The sequence below is a fragment of the Anas platyrhynchos genome, chromosome 5 (genome assembly GCF_047663525.1).
Source record: "Anas platyrhynchos isolate ZD024472 breed Pekin duck chromosome 5, IASCAAS_PekinDuck_T2T, whole genome shotgun sequence".
In the NCBI taxonomy this organism is placed as follows: Eukaryota; Metazoa; Chordata; class Aves; order Anseriformes; family Anatidae; genus Anas; species Anas platyrhynchos.
Genome location: NC_092591.1, coordinates 11,025,487 through 11,040,371, shown reverse-complemented (window position 1 = coordinate 11,040,371; position 14,885 = coordinate 11,025,487). Strand labels below are relative to the sequence as shown.

Here is a 14,885-nt window from a genome sequence, read left to right as displayed (position 1 = left end):
AAAACACGCCTTCAGCATCCAATGCCAGCGTCTCACAGAATAAAATAGGACAGAAAAAGTCATCAGAAGATATTCTAAAGATATTCTACCCAATCTAAAAATTGCAGATTAGAAGAGATGCACTGCAACATCGTGCACACAGCAGCAAGCTTTGAACCTCACGCCTTCAGATCACTAGCCCTGACTACAACGCTATCAAAGCTAACGTGGCAGTTTTTGCTGCTCTACCACGAATTAATCCTAACCTCCATTTTGTAAAGGAACAGAAACCGTTTACTCGACAGCAGAGACCGCTGGAAATCAGGGCTCGGCGATCATGCCAGCGCGTGCCTGCCAGCTGACCGTCAAAGGCTTCCTTACCCAGGCGATCCCGGCTGCAGCGCCCCATCTCCGACCACAGGAAAGCCTTCGGGGAACAGGAAAGGGCTCCAGCTGCATCCACACTGCAGTGTGCACAAAGGAACTGTGGCCACCACCACCACTGGCCTTTCCAGAACCTCTGCAAGGCAGCTGTAGCTTCACTCTGCCCCAACGGGCCCTCACCCACGCCCTCGTGCTGCTACCTCCAGCACAAGGGGCCACAACGGCTTTGTTGGTCCCATGGAAGAAGAGGGACTTGGCCCAGAGACTGAAATTCAGGCTTCTTGGCCCTCAGCTGTCTTCCTACCCAAGCAAGCTGACCTTCTGGTGCCCAAGAGGCTTATCAGAGGCTGCACAGCTCCTGCTGGCAGAGGCTAGGAGAGGCTGGGGTCACCTCCTGGCTTTCTTCTTCCTTCGTTCGCTGCAGATGGTGGCGTGGGAAGGAGTGGTCAAGAGAATGAGAGAGGAATTTAAACCAACAGACCTCAAGTCAAGAAGCACACCATGTTCTTAAGTGATACCTTTTCCTGGTATAACCCAAATATGCCATAGAAAAGATCTCATAAGCAGTGCTCAAAGTCTGACAGCTCTCACAAGGTCATCTCAAAATACTTCAGGACAGTTTCCACCTCCTCTGCTAGCACCACATCAGCCACACGTTGTGCCCTCACCCTTACCCAGGGCATTTTCTCGTACGTCAGTGTCTGCGGCAGCCAGAGGACTGCATCTACCCTGCAGCAAGCTTCAAAGCTGCTCTAACGTAGGCTGAGGAAGCGTGAATTTTCCTCAGGTCCACATCCACACAGCTGAATACAACCGCCTTCAAGCTGAGAGAACAGGCTCCGAACTCCTCTGACACAAAGTCCACTCCACGAGCCTCTCACTTCACTCATGAAATGTCACCATGCCTCCTTCAGCGGAGCTGGGAGAAGGAAAGCCCAGTCCCAGCCTCCTGGCTTAGCCCCCACCAGCAGCGAGGCGCAGAACTCGACGCACCAGTCCCTGCAGCGACCCGAGGCCGTGAATCACGGCCCCAGCAGCACGGCAGCACCCTTCTGGTCATCCCTCCCGTCAGCTTCCCACCTGTGGCCCAGCCCCAAACGTAAGAGGCACGCACCCAAAAGCAGCAGCTTGAGGCTGGGCTAGAGAGGTTGCTCTGAGCGTGCTGCACGCACGTTTTCCCCCCCCGAGCAGGAGCACGCTGCTGTTAGGGCAGCACCCGCTGCCTGCCTGTTCCACCAGGCTGTCTTCAAGGGCTTGGCAGCAGGTGCCCAGCTGGCCTCCTCCTGCTAATAGTCCGCAGTCCTCTTTGTTTTCCCCGCAGCTTCAGGCCCCCTCCAAGTCAGTTCTTCTGGGGAAAAACAAACAAACAAGCAAAAACAAGACCAAACCAACAGCAGCAACACAGAGAAAAATAAAACAAAAGCAGAACAGCAGCCTCAGAGGGCAGCAACCTCACACCGAGCGGGGCTGCAGAAGGCCAATGTGCAAACAGCTCCTGACTTAGCAGCAGGAGCAGCCCACGAGGGCACCTCGTGTGCCCATTTTGGGGAGAACAAACGCTGCCTTTCACATCAGGCTACTCTGACATGGGCTTGGAGGTGATCTCGCAGGGAAAGCTGGCCGGTGCACAGTCCGGGAGCGAGACAAGGCCAGGCGAGCCACGTGGGGATGCACGCCATCCTGCCCTGCGCCAGCGGCACGGAACACAGCCAGGGGAAACAAAGGCTGGGGCGAGAGGCTGTGCGGCACCAAGAGCTCTCAGAATACAAATAAGGCCCGTTCCTGTTAGGCTCTGCACTGAACACGCTTGCCTACCCGCTGCAAACCGTGACAGAAGCTGCTGGGGAAGGGAGCAGCCGGTTGTGCCAGTCCCGGCGGGCTGGGAGCAAGGGGCAGCGAGCAGCAGCCACAGCCCGCTGAGATAACTCCTGCAAAACAAGGTGATGTCAGATGAGCACCAACACCGTGCTGAGAGCCCTGGGAGCAGCTGTCCCGGGGCTCCTGTACAGCCAGCGTTGGATTAGGAAAGACTGAGATCCCTCAGCACGAGGGAAGAACGGGCTCCGTGCAGAGGAACACGCTGTGCCTGAAGGCCATGGGGCAGGTGGTGCGTGTCCTGAGAGACCCCAGGAGATGCAGGAGACCTGAGCTGTGCCAGCTCACCACCCCCACAGCTCTCCTTGCTGTGCAGAACAGGGAAAGGGGTGCACTGGCTGCAGGAAAAGTCCCTCAGGAGGACGCTCAGCAGCACACAGACCTCACCACTTGCAGCTCCCAAGCACCAGCGTGCAGTGTGATCCACCAGGAAAGCCCAAAGGCCACACAAACCCTCCTCTCTGCTTGCTGACAGTCTCAGATAGTCCTCAGCATTGGGTCTGGGCAGCTTCAGCCAAGGAGATAGGGCCACAGGCTTGTAGGGCCATGCAGGTGGCTTTATGGGCTTCCCAGGGCACCGTGATCCTGCCCAGACCCAGCACCTCCCAGGATGCCAGCCCCACCAGGCTATGAGGACCTGCAGAGATGATCGAGGAATTTGGCCCCGGAGGCATGAGGGCAGCAGCAGGCCAGCTTCACTGAGGACTTTCAGAGGGAAACGAGGAAGCAGAGCTAGAATAAACAGGGCTGGCTGTGCGGATTCCTCATCAGCTCTCACTCCAGAAGCAGCACATGCAGCAACAGCTTAGATGACACCACGCGCAGATCTGGCGAATTCGTGCTGAACATGTAAGACATGGGGCTGCCGTGAGAGACTGGGAGTCAGCTCCCAGCAAGCACACCGAGCGGCGTTTCAGTATTACACAAACAATACGGCGGTGAGGCCTTACTCAACAGGAGTTATAAACACGAGGAACTGGAAGAAAATGACTTTCAAAACCCTCGCTTGCAGCTCAGCTCGCTCTTCTTCCACGATATGCGGCATGAAAATATGCGCGTTATACTTCTGGTACAGGGGAAAAAAACTCTAGGATATTCAAAGCTCTGTTCGCCATGGGAAAGCAGCAACTGCCAAGGTTAAAATGGCAGATTCTTCCTACATTGCTGAAGAGATGGAAGCCACAAGCTGCTCCTGGGCAAACGGCCACACCCTGCGCTCCTCTCTGGTTAGCAAATAGGAAGAAGATTGGGAAGAAACAAGCCTGTGGCAGGACTGCCAGGGAGCAGCAGCCAGGTTTACAGGACAGAAGCAATGAGATCGATCACCCAGGGCTCCCCGGGCTCTGCTCGAGGTGCAGAGCTGCTGCAGGTGTTGACTAGAAGCTGGCACAAGGCTCACGGGATGAAGGTGGGGCTTGGTTCTGGACTCCCCTCTCCCAGCCACCAGCTCCAGGAGCCGAGCAGCGCTGTGCTGCCCTCAGAGAAGAGCGGTCCCCAGGCCCAGCAGCCACACTCCACGCCCTAACATCTCCTCTGCATCCCCACGGCCAGGATAAAAAACCTCTGCCTCACCTACCCGTGCCTGAACTCGGCTTCCTCTTGGCAGCCAGGAGTGCAAACAATTCCACTTAACCATTTGGGGGGAATTCTGCGCGTCTGCTACCTCGTGCCCAGTTTTAAGCCCAGAATAGCACAGGGCTGCTTGTTAGACTGCTCGCTTTAATTCACCCTTCATACCTACGCGGCTGATTTCCATCGTGGGCGCTAAGTCTCCATTTTGTCAGAAGGAAATTCCTCCTGTCTCCCGTCGATAAAGAAACACGCTAATCTTCAAAGTATTTGCCAAATATTTAGCTACACTCTCATGCTGCCACAGACACATAACAGCGCGCAGAACCTGTGCACATCAATCCGGCCTGTCTCCTAACAGAGAAGCAGGCTGTAATTAGCACTGCACATCATGACATGAGGAAGATTAGCGTGTTTGGCATGATAGCTTCCTTATTAGCTGGAGGCAGAACCAAGTTCCTTGTCAGTGGAACCATACTGTGAGGGCATTAGGACACAGATAAAAGGTGTCTCCTCGTTGCCATTGACCTGCTTGCAACAGCTTGAAGGAAAGGGAGGAACACACGGGATGGCCTTTAATTGCTTTTAAGGGCATTCCTTGCTGATGGAACCCAAATACACAGCAGTGCAGATTTAGGCCCATCCCCTTACCTCGGAGAGACTGGATTATAAACTTTTATCCCCACTCTGCAGCACCAGATGGTAGCTCACATACATTTCAATTATTTATTGAATAGGCACTTTGTTATACTAGGGTAATCCCACGCTGCAGAGAGAGCTGCACACTGTTTTCATTGCGAGATATACTTTTCACCAAGTCAGTAACCTTTTCACATTCAATGAACACAATAAATAGGATTTGGAAAAGCAATTTTATAAACAATTAGATAATTGGACTCTCCATCACACGGAAAATGACAACACAGGAATCAAGCTGTAAGACCCAGCCACCAACAGTGCTACAGGAAAAGCATACCGCTCTTTGGCCTGCCCCAAATCCTGCCCTTGAGTTTTACCCTAAAAGTAGCACCGTGCCCTGCTCCAACACGGTTCACAGCCTGTAGACGCTCGCTTGTTCAATCCACCAGCTCGAAAACAAGTTCAAAAGCAGCCTGCACTTTGCAGGAGACGTACAAAGCTCCCCCAACAAAACAAATAATCGATGCTCCCCTGGCTGCAGCCTTGCAGGGCAGATGTGATCGAGTGGTTAATTATTCAGTTGGCAATCGCATTACTGACGTCAATAGAAGAGTCCAGGAAGTGAATCCTCTTAGTTTGTTAGTGTGACACAAAGAGTGGTGGTCCCCACAGAAATTAAGGAGAACCAGCTGTCCCTCCCTCCCGGTGCTGTGGCCGGCAGGACCACGACACACATTTGCATCTCCTGAAGCGAATCGCCCTTCCCCCTCCCGCAGGAAATCCTTTGTGTTTTTTGTTGTTTGTTTCTTTTTATTATTATATTTTTTTTTCTTACCAGATATCCTTAAGAGCCCAACTAGCTGTACAGCCACGGAACAGCTGACGAACGGGACACCGCGCTCGTGAGCGAGGCTCTCTCCTCCCCTCACTCCACGAGCAATTCAGTCACCTTCACCATGCATTATGCCTCCCAACCTCCCCAGCTGAACAAACCACGGCCCGTTTGAGCACGAATTGATCACAGCAAGCACCGGGGGGGGGGGGGCTCCCCGCAGCCAGCAGGCCAGCTTCCACCTTCAGCCTCACCCCCAGAGCCCACAGCACCATGGACACAGGGTATATTGAGGGGAGGGGGGGGGGGTATATAAGGGGCGAGGCCCAGCCCTGCTGTGAGGGGCTGTGGAGGCCCAGCACCCCGGGGGGGTCCCTCCCCTCTCTCCTCTCCCCTCAGAGCCTCCCCCCGGCGCCGGGCTCACCCCACTCGAGGAAGTCGGAGACGTATCGGTCCCTGCGGAGCGGCGAGTCGCGGCTGCACTCGGCGTAGACGCCGACCAGGAGGTCGAGCAGGGTCTCCACACTCAGCACGCTGTCGTGGCGCTGCGGCCCGTCCAGCACCAGCTGCTCCAGCCGCTTCAGCCGCACCTTGGCCGACATGGTGCCTGAGGCGTCCCCCCCTCACACACCACACACCGCACACACACAGACGGGGCCCGGCCGTGTTCTCCTCAGCTCAGCCCCGCCGCCTCCGCCTCCTCCTCACGGCCGCGCCGGGGCCGAGCGGCTCCTTCCGCGGGCTCCGCCTCAGGCGCGGCCGCTCCATGGGCCGCGCCCCGGCCGCTCCCGCTCCGGCCTCGCCCCGGCGGCGGGAAGGGAAGGGCCGCGCCCGCTCGGCAATCTCCGGCGGCGCTCGGCAATCTCCGGAGGTACTCGGCAATCTCCGGCGCCGCTCGACTCCGCTCGGCAATCTCCGGCGCCGCTCGGCTCCTCCCCGGACACGCCCCGAGCGCGGCGCGGGGAGGGGAGGGAGGGGAGGGAGGGGGGACTGGGCCCTGCGCCGTGCCGTAGCTGGGGTGGGGGTGCTCAGGGCTTTGGGTTCGTCCCCGCAGATTCGCCACGGGGTTAAAGGGGCTGCGCAGCACTTTCGCCACGCCGTGGCATGGTGCTGGAGGGATTTTAAGGGGGGTTCCCGCACTGCTGGGGGGCTGCGGGGGTCTGGGGGGTGAGCTGGGCTCTGCCAGGCTACGGCTTCCCCCAGGGGACAGCTGCTGCCCCACTGGGCTGGTGTCACCCCATGGGGTCCATCCCTGATGTTACCCCCCTGGTGTCACCCCCTGGTGTCACCCCTCTTGTCACCAGGCAGCTCTGGCAGCCCCCCTGCCTTGCTGGTCGTTGAGGCAGCGGGGCGAGCACAGACCTGTGTGTTAGCAACTGCTCGCGCTCACCTGAAGGAGCTGGGTGCAAGGCTCTCAAGCTTTATGAAGTGCCTTTTTTTTTTTTTTAATATGTACATATATATATATATATATTGCATTTCAATTTATTCTGAGAACTGTTCTCTCTGGAGATTGCAGCACCTCCAGGCAAGATGCTGAATAGCGTGATGGGAGTTTACCTCTCTAGGAATGCGGCCGGTCAGGTCCCGATGCAAAACTGCACTGGGAAGGATGCCTCTGCCTTGCTCATCTCCCCGGGTGATTAGATGGAGTGAGGTGGGCTGAAAATCATACAATCATTAAGGCTGGAGAAGACCTCCAAGATCATCTGGTCCAACCATCCCCCTACCACCAATGTCACCCGCTAAACCATGTCCCTAAGCACCACATCCAACCTTTCCTTGAACACCCCCAGGGATGGTGACTCCACCACCTCCCTGGGCAGCCCATTCCAATGCCTCACTGTTCTTTCTCAGAAGAAAAGTCTCCTCATTTCCATCCTGAAATCATCACACGGAGATGGGAGGCAGCTCTGCGCTGGGTCTGCCAGAGCTCGCAAACCTCCTGCCTCCAGGAGCTGGAGCTGGGCAAGAGTTTGCATAGCAGAAGTTGCAGTTGCTGGCATTCGTCGTGGTCAGAAAGTGATGTGTGAGGTTGTTGAAAGACCCGAATGATCTCAACCATCACCTTGAGGGTCAGCCCCAGCCAGTGCTGCATCCAGGGAGCTGCCCTTTTCAAAAGTTCAGGAGCGCAGCCAGACAGAGCTAGACAGAGCATTACGGAGCAGAAGGTATTGCTCCCAACATGACATGGGTCCAGCAGGTGACTATGGAAATACTGTTTTCAGGAGCTGTTGCCCCTCAGGCATGTCTGATATTTCTTTGACACCGAATACCTATTGTATCTGAACGCTATTTGGGTCATAATAACAGCATGCTGTGCATTTGGACCTACTACCTGGATCAAAAAGGTATAGGCATGTTGGGACTTGTTAATTCTAAAAAATGCAGTTCAGTAGAGGATACTGTGAATCATAGTTTTTTCACTGAGAACATATAATTTTAAAACAAAGAAAAGCCACAGTGGATTAAAAAAAAATTACAGCATATTCTTTCACAAGTTTTCACTGTTCTCCCTCTATGTTTCTCCCTGGTTACAGTTGTTTTACCTGACCTCAAACTGTTTAATATCATAGATGCATTAATTTGCAGGATTCTTAGCATATTAATAATCCTTTTTTTTTTTTTTTTTTTTTTTTTTTTTTTTTTTTTTTTTTTTTCCTGGTGTTACTGCTTTATTTAAAATGAGAGTTTAACATTTTCCACTTATTATCACTTTGGATACTCATTTTTGGACAGCTTATCAGGGTAACGGAGCAGAGTTCTAAAGATCCAGTAGTTTGTTACAATAATACAAGAGAAAGTTATCTGTTTTTTCCCCTTCTTATCTGTTCCTGCAGATGGTGATTATCACAACCTTCTTCAGCAAGAAAGAGTGTATAAAGGAAGCTGCAGCCCGATGAAGACAGAGCTGTTCTCTGCCTACCAGTCCCCTTGGTCTGCTCTACATTAGCAGGATTCAGGGATTTCAAGAACTATTCCTGACTTATACCGACCACTGAAGAATCAGGTCCTATGCTGGGAAGACAGCAGATGGATGGCAGATGATATTGAAGCCTGCTTTTGCAACTATGGAAGGTTTAGTGTATAGAACCCACATGTGAAAAGGTATTTGAGTGGTACCGTAATTATTTCAGAATTAGCTGAAAGATTTCAAAAAATCTCGTGAAAGGTTACAAGTTTTGTGTATTGTAAATAAAGCTGGATTTTCACAGCAAGGTTTGCAGTTGCAAAAAAAACACCTAGCTGAAAAGTGACTTTTGGTATACTTATTAAAAATGTATGTAAGCTTGAAAATGTAGCTGAAGGTTTTCTACTTCTGTTACTCATGTGTGCCAACTCCATATACTAAAAATAAGTGTGATCTGGCTAAAATGAATTAAATGATCCATCTTACTGGTTCCTTTTTCCTGTGGTATATTTCAGTGGAAAAATACAGCCCCCTTTTCTGGGACTGTTCTGATTTTTAAAATCCTCTTTTTTTTTTTTTTTTTTTTTTTTTTTTCTGGTTAGACAAAATGTAAGCAAAAGGGTTCTCACATATATTTTCTGAAATCATTGCAGATTTGCAGAACTGAAGGAAAAAAGTCCATATGGCTACCGAAAAGTTCCTTCAGAACTAATCAACTTAAGTCTCTTTCCTCTCCTTTTTTTTTTTTTCTTTTTTTCTTTTTTCTTTTTGGCTGTTCTCCAGGTAACTTAGTAACTACTAGAGGGAGAAATTCTGTTACAGAATTTTGATGGCAACAGGAAATAGCTGTGTCACTGCTTTATGACTTCAGGAAAATCCACCCACAGATCAGTTTGGAATTGAGAAGAATAAAGAAATAGGGAAGTCTACAGACAGAAATTGCAAATATTGCTCATTAAAAATTAAGGCCTTAATGCTAAAAAATAAAAAAATAAATAAAAGTGAAGGCATCACAAATACCTACTTTGTCACATTCAGACAGAATTCTAGGTAAAGAGGAAAAAATATCAAGTTGCAAACTTTATTTGCTTTTTATTTCAATCATTTTTACATTAATTAGCAAAGGGGAGATTCTGAACAGCTAGAAAACCTAGCTAGAAGACGTAAATATATTCTACTCATTAAGAAAATGAGATGGAATTTCTTGCTGAGAGAGAAGCTTACAAATGTGAGGCAAGGGAGTTTTCCAAGGATTCAGAATACAAAATATAATTAAATTGAAATCAGAGAAAGCTCATAGTAATAAAATTTCAGAAGTAGAATATAAGAAAGAGTTAAATCTGACTAAGAACAACATGACTGGTTTATTTCTTCTTGTTATCATAGAGTTTCCTTCCTGGAATTATTTTTTTAGGAAACTGTCACCTTTCCATCACTGTTTGTATTTGGCAATACTCTAAAAAATTCCTTATTGCCAAAAGCAGTGTGAATCTACAGCTGTCATCCAGACTGGGAGCCAAAAATAATCTATCAGTGGGGGCTGTCTTTGATGACATTTCATCATGTGAGCCTGAGCACTGAGGTAAGATACTCGATATTAAAAACAACAGCTAAGTCGCCATTGGAGACTGTGTGGGGTTAGTGGTGGTGAGAAGTGAGCATAAGATTTCTCAAGGCAAAGTCTCTTGGTAGGATGACGGATGCTAGAACTCTGCTTCATCTTCCAGGGAGCTCTGTCTGCTTCAGCTCACTGCTAATGGACTAGTTTAGCAAGGGGATTTCACAGATGCTCTTGTCTTCGCACATGATGATGAGTGAAGTGGGAGGAAAGAAAGGGAAGTTGCTCATGAAGAAGTGCTGGGAAGAGCTGAGAGTCTGTTCCTTTCCAATTTTCACTAAAATGCTTTCTCATAACAATAATAAAAAAAAAATAGCAGCAAAGCCATTTGGCAGGCCACCTTCTACTAAGTGCATTCTGCCATTAAGTGCATTTGCTGGCAGTGCTTCTGCTTTGCTCTTCTACGTACCTAGAATTCAGTCATAGTATAACACAATATTTTGAAGTGAAGGTGAGGCGCACTAGGATATGCAAAGATTTTGCACTTAGTGGGTGCTTTCTTAAAGAGAAAAAAAAAAAAAAGAAGAAAAAAATCCTTGGATGTATTGGTAGATTCTTTTAGGGACACATCACTTCTGCCTGGTTTGCTTTGATGGATTTAATGAGCAAGAAGCTGTCACAGGCTCAGAAACCATACAAACCTGTCACTTCTTCCAGTCTAGATGCAGCAGGTTCCCAAACACATTGTTTCCTCCTCGATATTTTTTCTTACTCATATTGTTTTTTTTTTCTCGGTAATTTATGTCTATTTAAAGTTCACCTGAAAGAAGGGAACTTGCCTCCCTGCTGCTATTTCAAGAAACCATCATGGGTATTGATCAGTATGTTTCCTGATTACAGGCAGTTTAATACAAGGAGCCTGAAATGGATCACATCAAATTAACCAGCTTCTCATTCCATTCACGTCTTGAGAGTAGCATTAACTGAAGTGGGCAGCTGTTTCCATCAAAATTATTATGAGGCCACTTGTTCTTTTTTTTTTTTTTTTTTCTTTCTTTCTTTCTTTTTCCTTTTTTTTTTTTTTTTTTTTCAGAATTTGTCTGAAAATGACTGAAGTGTCAGGGAATTGCAGTTTTAGATGAGGTCATTGTTGCGGACATCTGGAACAGAATGTCATCACCGCATTGAGGCAACACAACAGCTCAATTTTATTTCAGTTCTGATTTCAAGTCCACAATATCCCAAGAAAAGCATTGGCTCCATGATCTAGTCTGCTTAGGCACGTGATAATGTTGAAAGACTGGCAAAACAAAACAAAAACCAGTTAGACTCATGCTACTTAAGGGATCTTCAAAGGAGGTGGAAGCAGTAGGGATGATAAAAACCAACAACAACAACAAGTACTTGTCAACAATTACGACATCTTGCAAGTAGCAGCACCACGTTTTGCTATCTGTATAGTTGCCATTTTTGTCATTTAATAGTATTGTGTTACTGCAACCTCACATCTGCCAGACTCAGTCAGATCAATCTTTGTTCGAAGTGTGAAAAGCATCATGTTGCTAGAGGCAATTTTTTGCGCCTGAGTAGATGCTGTACCCAGATTATCCTGTTTTGTTTTGTGGGTTTTTATTTAATGATTTATTTTGCTAGATACGCTGGCACCATAGTTCAGCTAAGCACTAAGTAGTATTGTTCCTCGTGGAGAATAAGAGGAATTTTAGGTGATATATGCAAAAAGGAAATGTGATCCTTTTTCTTAGCTAATCTGTAGGATTAGTTCCCTTGGGTTGCTGAGAGTAGCAGTGTTTTCCATATTGCATTTTAAATTAATGTTGCATTTTATTATTTTATTTTTTTAATGTCTTGAGAGAAATGACTGTAGGAAAAAAAAAAAAAAAACAAAAAAAAACTTTTTCAGTCTGTCTTCTCTTCTGTACCTTTAAAAATCTGTCATTGACTTTAATAGCAGTGTTCCCATGGAGATAAGCACAACTAAATCTACCTACAAGGAAAAGAACTAGTCTGCTTTGAATGAAATATTTTTGCATTTTAAGTAACATTACTTTAGTACATACTTCATTCTTCTATGATAGAGTGCTCTTTGATTTTCAGAAAATGTATAATCAAAGTAATAATAATAATAATAATAATAATAATAATAATAATAATAATAATAAAGTGAATTCTACTGTATTCTCTTCCCTGGTTCCCTCTCCACAATGGAGAATCCGTAGACAATCTTTTATTTTTTTGGTAATGAGAAGTTGAAATCAGAAAAAAAAAAAAAAAAAAACAGATTCCAATCTGTTTTATAAGAGGCAGAGCATAAATAGCATTCAGGAAAAAAATACAGTTATACAATGTCCAAAAAGCAGCAGGAGATAGTGTGCAGAAAACACTTCTACTTCTTCGGTAATGGTGACCTGGCAAAGTACCTTTGGCTGCTGGTGTTTTATTATGAATTTCCAGGCACTGTTCAGAAAGGCAGAGGTGGGACCAAAATGGCTTCAATTTATTCACAGTACCCTGGGGCAGTGAATAAAATAACTGTACTATCTTCAGTATCAAATACCCTGAAAGGCATCTCTGGGTAATTCTCACTTTCCTGTTCAACAGAGCCTCTTCCAAAAACAAAATGACTTTTTTTTTCTGACAATGTGCGAAAAAGACATTTTGCTCCTATTCATTTGCTCTAACAAAGCGTTCACCCAAGCTGTAGGCTGATCCTAGCTGCACCATTACAGGCTGGATTTACACCAATGCTGCTACCTTTGGCTTCTGCCTTACCCGGTCTTCACAAAGCTGCACGGAAGCCCCCCATCTCACACATTATACCGGCAGTTTCCACAATTTCTAGCAATATTGACAGTGATTCAGCAGAGACCCAAACTTTGTAGCACCGCAGGTGAATGTGAGAGCTGGCCTGGCCTGACTGCCCTCCTCACAGCTGCCTCCTCACAGGGAGTGGCGATGAGCTGCTCATCCTCTGGTAGATGCTGGTGGCACCCAGTGGGATTTTGCAGGGTCTATGGGTGTCACACTGCCTTCTGAAATGGAGGGGAAAGAGAAACTAAAAGTCAGGAGAGACCCTGAAGAGCTGGACATGCACTAATTTGGGTTGGGGGTTGTGTGGCAGCTGGTGGTGCTTGTGGGAGTGCATTCACCCCCACCCAGAACAAGTAGCAGCCAGCTTTGCTTGCTAACTTTGGCAAAGGAGAAGGAAAGGATAACTTCTAGTTCTGCTCTGGCCTCCAGCTGGCTCTGTGGTCATCAGCCCTCAACCACTCGACAATAAAATGCCATCTTGTTGTCCCCACGTTATCTTTTTTTTTTCTTTTTAGATGCTCTGTATAGTTGTCTCTGTACAGAACAATGCTGAAACAATCTACAGGCCATAAGGAGCTGCGTCTGTGGGGTTTTAACTTGCAGACATGACTAAACGCAGCGTTGCAGTCTCTCCGTTTTGGGTGTGGGTGCAATTCCTGCTAACGTGGGGTTGAGTCAGCGTCTGATCCTGTGTGTGACAATGTCACACATACACTTTATTGCTTCACACATGCTTTACCAAAGCCCTGTTTTCAGTGACAAAAGAGCAAGTAATGACTATGACATGGTACCGGGAACCCAAATCCCTGGCTTGGAGGTCCTCCAGCCATCAAGGGCCGTGGGAGGAGCAAGAGGGAGGGATTCGGCAAGCAATCACGGGTTCAGAGAGCTGCTCCCCCTTGCAAGATGTATGGGCAGGCACACAGCGTCCGAGGAGGCAGCTGCGGTGGTTATTACTTGTTGTTCCGAGTCTGTTAGCTGTGATGGGGAAACAGGGACGTCTCTAAGTGCAGAAATGATGACTCTTCAGTGGCCATCGCCACAGGCGGAGTGCTCAGGCTGCACAACCCAGAAGAGCATGCAGTCATGATTGCTCTTTCTAAGAGGATTAATGGTTAAAGAGAGGCTTCTTCTCTTCCTGACGTTAAGCAGGAGGGGGACAGATCCACAGCTACAATAAATCGTCATGGCTTCATTGGAGTCAGCAGCAAACTGCAGAGGCTCACGATGTCAATAACTAAACTCCCCAGGGCAGATCTTCAGCTGGTAGAAATTGTCATAACTTCATTGAAATCCACTGATGTCCAGCTGACCCTGCTATTGATTTTGCTGGGAGTAGGACAAGGCCTAAATTTAATTTTGTGGTAGTCCAGGAACAGGACACATTATTTCGAAGCATCCATCGCTACTGTAATTAATTGGTGCCTGTCCTGGGCAAGGCTGTCTCTTTCAATCATTAAGATGCCACTTGCCAATCTATGAATTGCCCTGCGGATGTGAAAATCTGAACTGACATAATATATGTAAAGCAGAAGGGGGTTGACTATTTCAGGTTTCATTTAGGTGTGTAGCCTATGTTTGCCTCAGGTAACATCGAGGTACTACTTAATCATGATAACACGATTAAGATGCAAATCCACAAGCCTAATTTAAATACATTTTTTTTCCCTGAACCATCCAGCTGGGCGTAGTTTCTAAGAGTAAATGCAAAGTACTCACAGCAGGCTTCAGCTCAAGCAGAATCTCAGGGACGGCTTCCAAATGTAATCATTCATTGTCATAATAGAAAGTCGAGGTCACCTTTTTGACAGTGCTGGGAGTCTAGGTATTATGCATGATCTTTACTGCTTGTAGTACAGCATCGCAGAACCACAGAATGGCTGAAGTTGGCGGGGCCCTCTGGAGGCCACCTGGTCTCCAGTGTGTGCATAAAGCCTCTTGTCCTGGCACTGGACACCACCAAAAAGAGCCTGGCTCTTTGCACCCTCCCAATGTATTTACAGACATGGGTAAGATCCCACCCCAAGCCTCCCTCTTCTCCAGACTGACCAGCCCCAGCTCCCTCAGCCTCCTCTCACAGCAGAGGTGCTCCAGGCCCTCCAGCACCTTGGCAGCCTCCAGTTGCACTCTGCAGTGTGCCCAGATCCCTTGTACTGGAGGACCAGAACTGGGCACAGCACCCCAGGTGCAGCCTGACCAGTGCTGAGCAGAGGGAAGGGTCATCTCTCTTGACCTGCTGGTGATACTTTGCCTAATGCAGCCCCTTTTTGCAGCAAGGGCACATTGCTGGCTCACTCTTCAGAGTTAGA

The 14,885-nt window shown here is 48.2% G+C and overlaps 1 protein-coding gene across 8 annotated transcripts in view; it reads right to left on the bottom strand.

Annotated features, from left to right (window-relative positions):
• The window catches only part of CDC42BPB (CDC42 binding protein kinase beta), a 94,367-nt gene extending 88,211 nt beyond the window's left edge, over positions 1-6,156 (bottom strand). For 2 of the 8 annotated variants that reach the window (XM_072038253.1, XM_072038256.1), the window contains exon 1: positions 5,703-6,153. In XM_072038253.1, coding sequence (XP_071894354.1) covers positions 5,703-5,880 — 178 coding nt within the window. In that variant the 5' untranslated portion in view covers positions 5,881-6,153. Of the gene's footprint in view, positions 1-5,702 lie in introns of all 8 variants that reach the window. The other 6 variants (XM_072038255.1, XM_072038257.1, XM_072038258.1 and 3 more) reach the window with 5 other exon arrangements.
• Between the last annotated feature and the right edge of the window lie 8,729 nt (positions 6,157-14,885).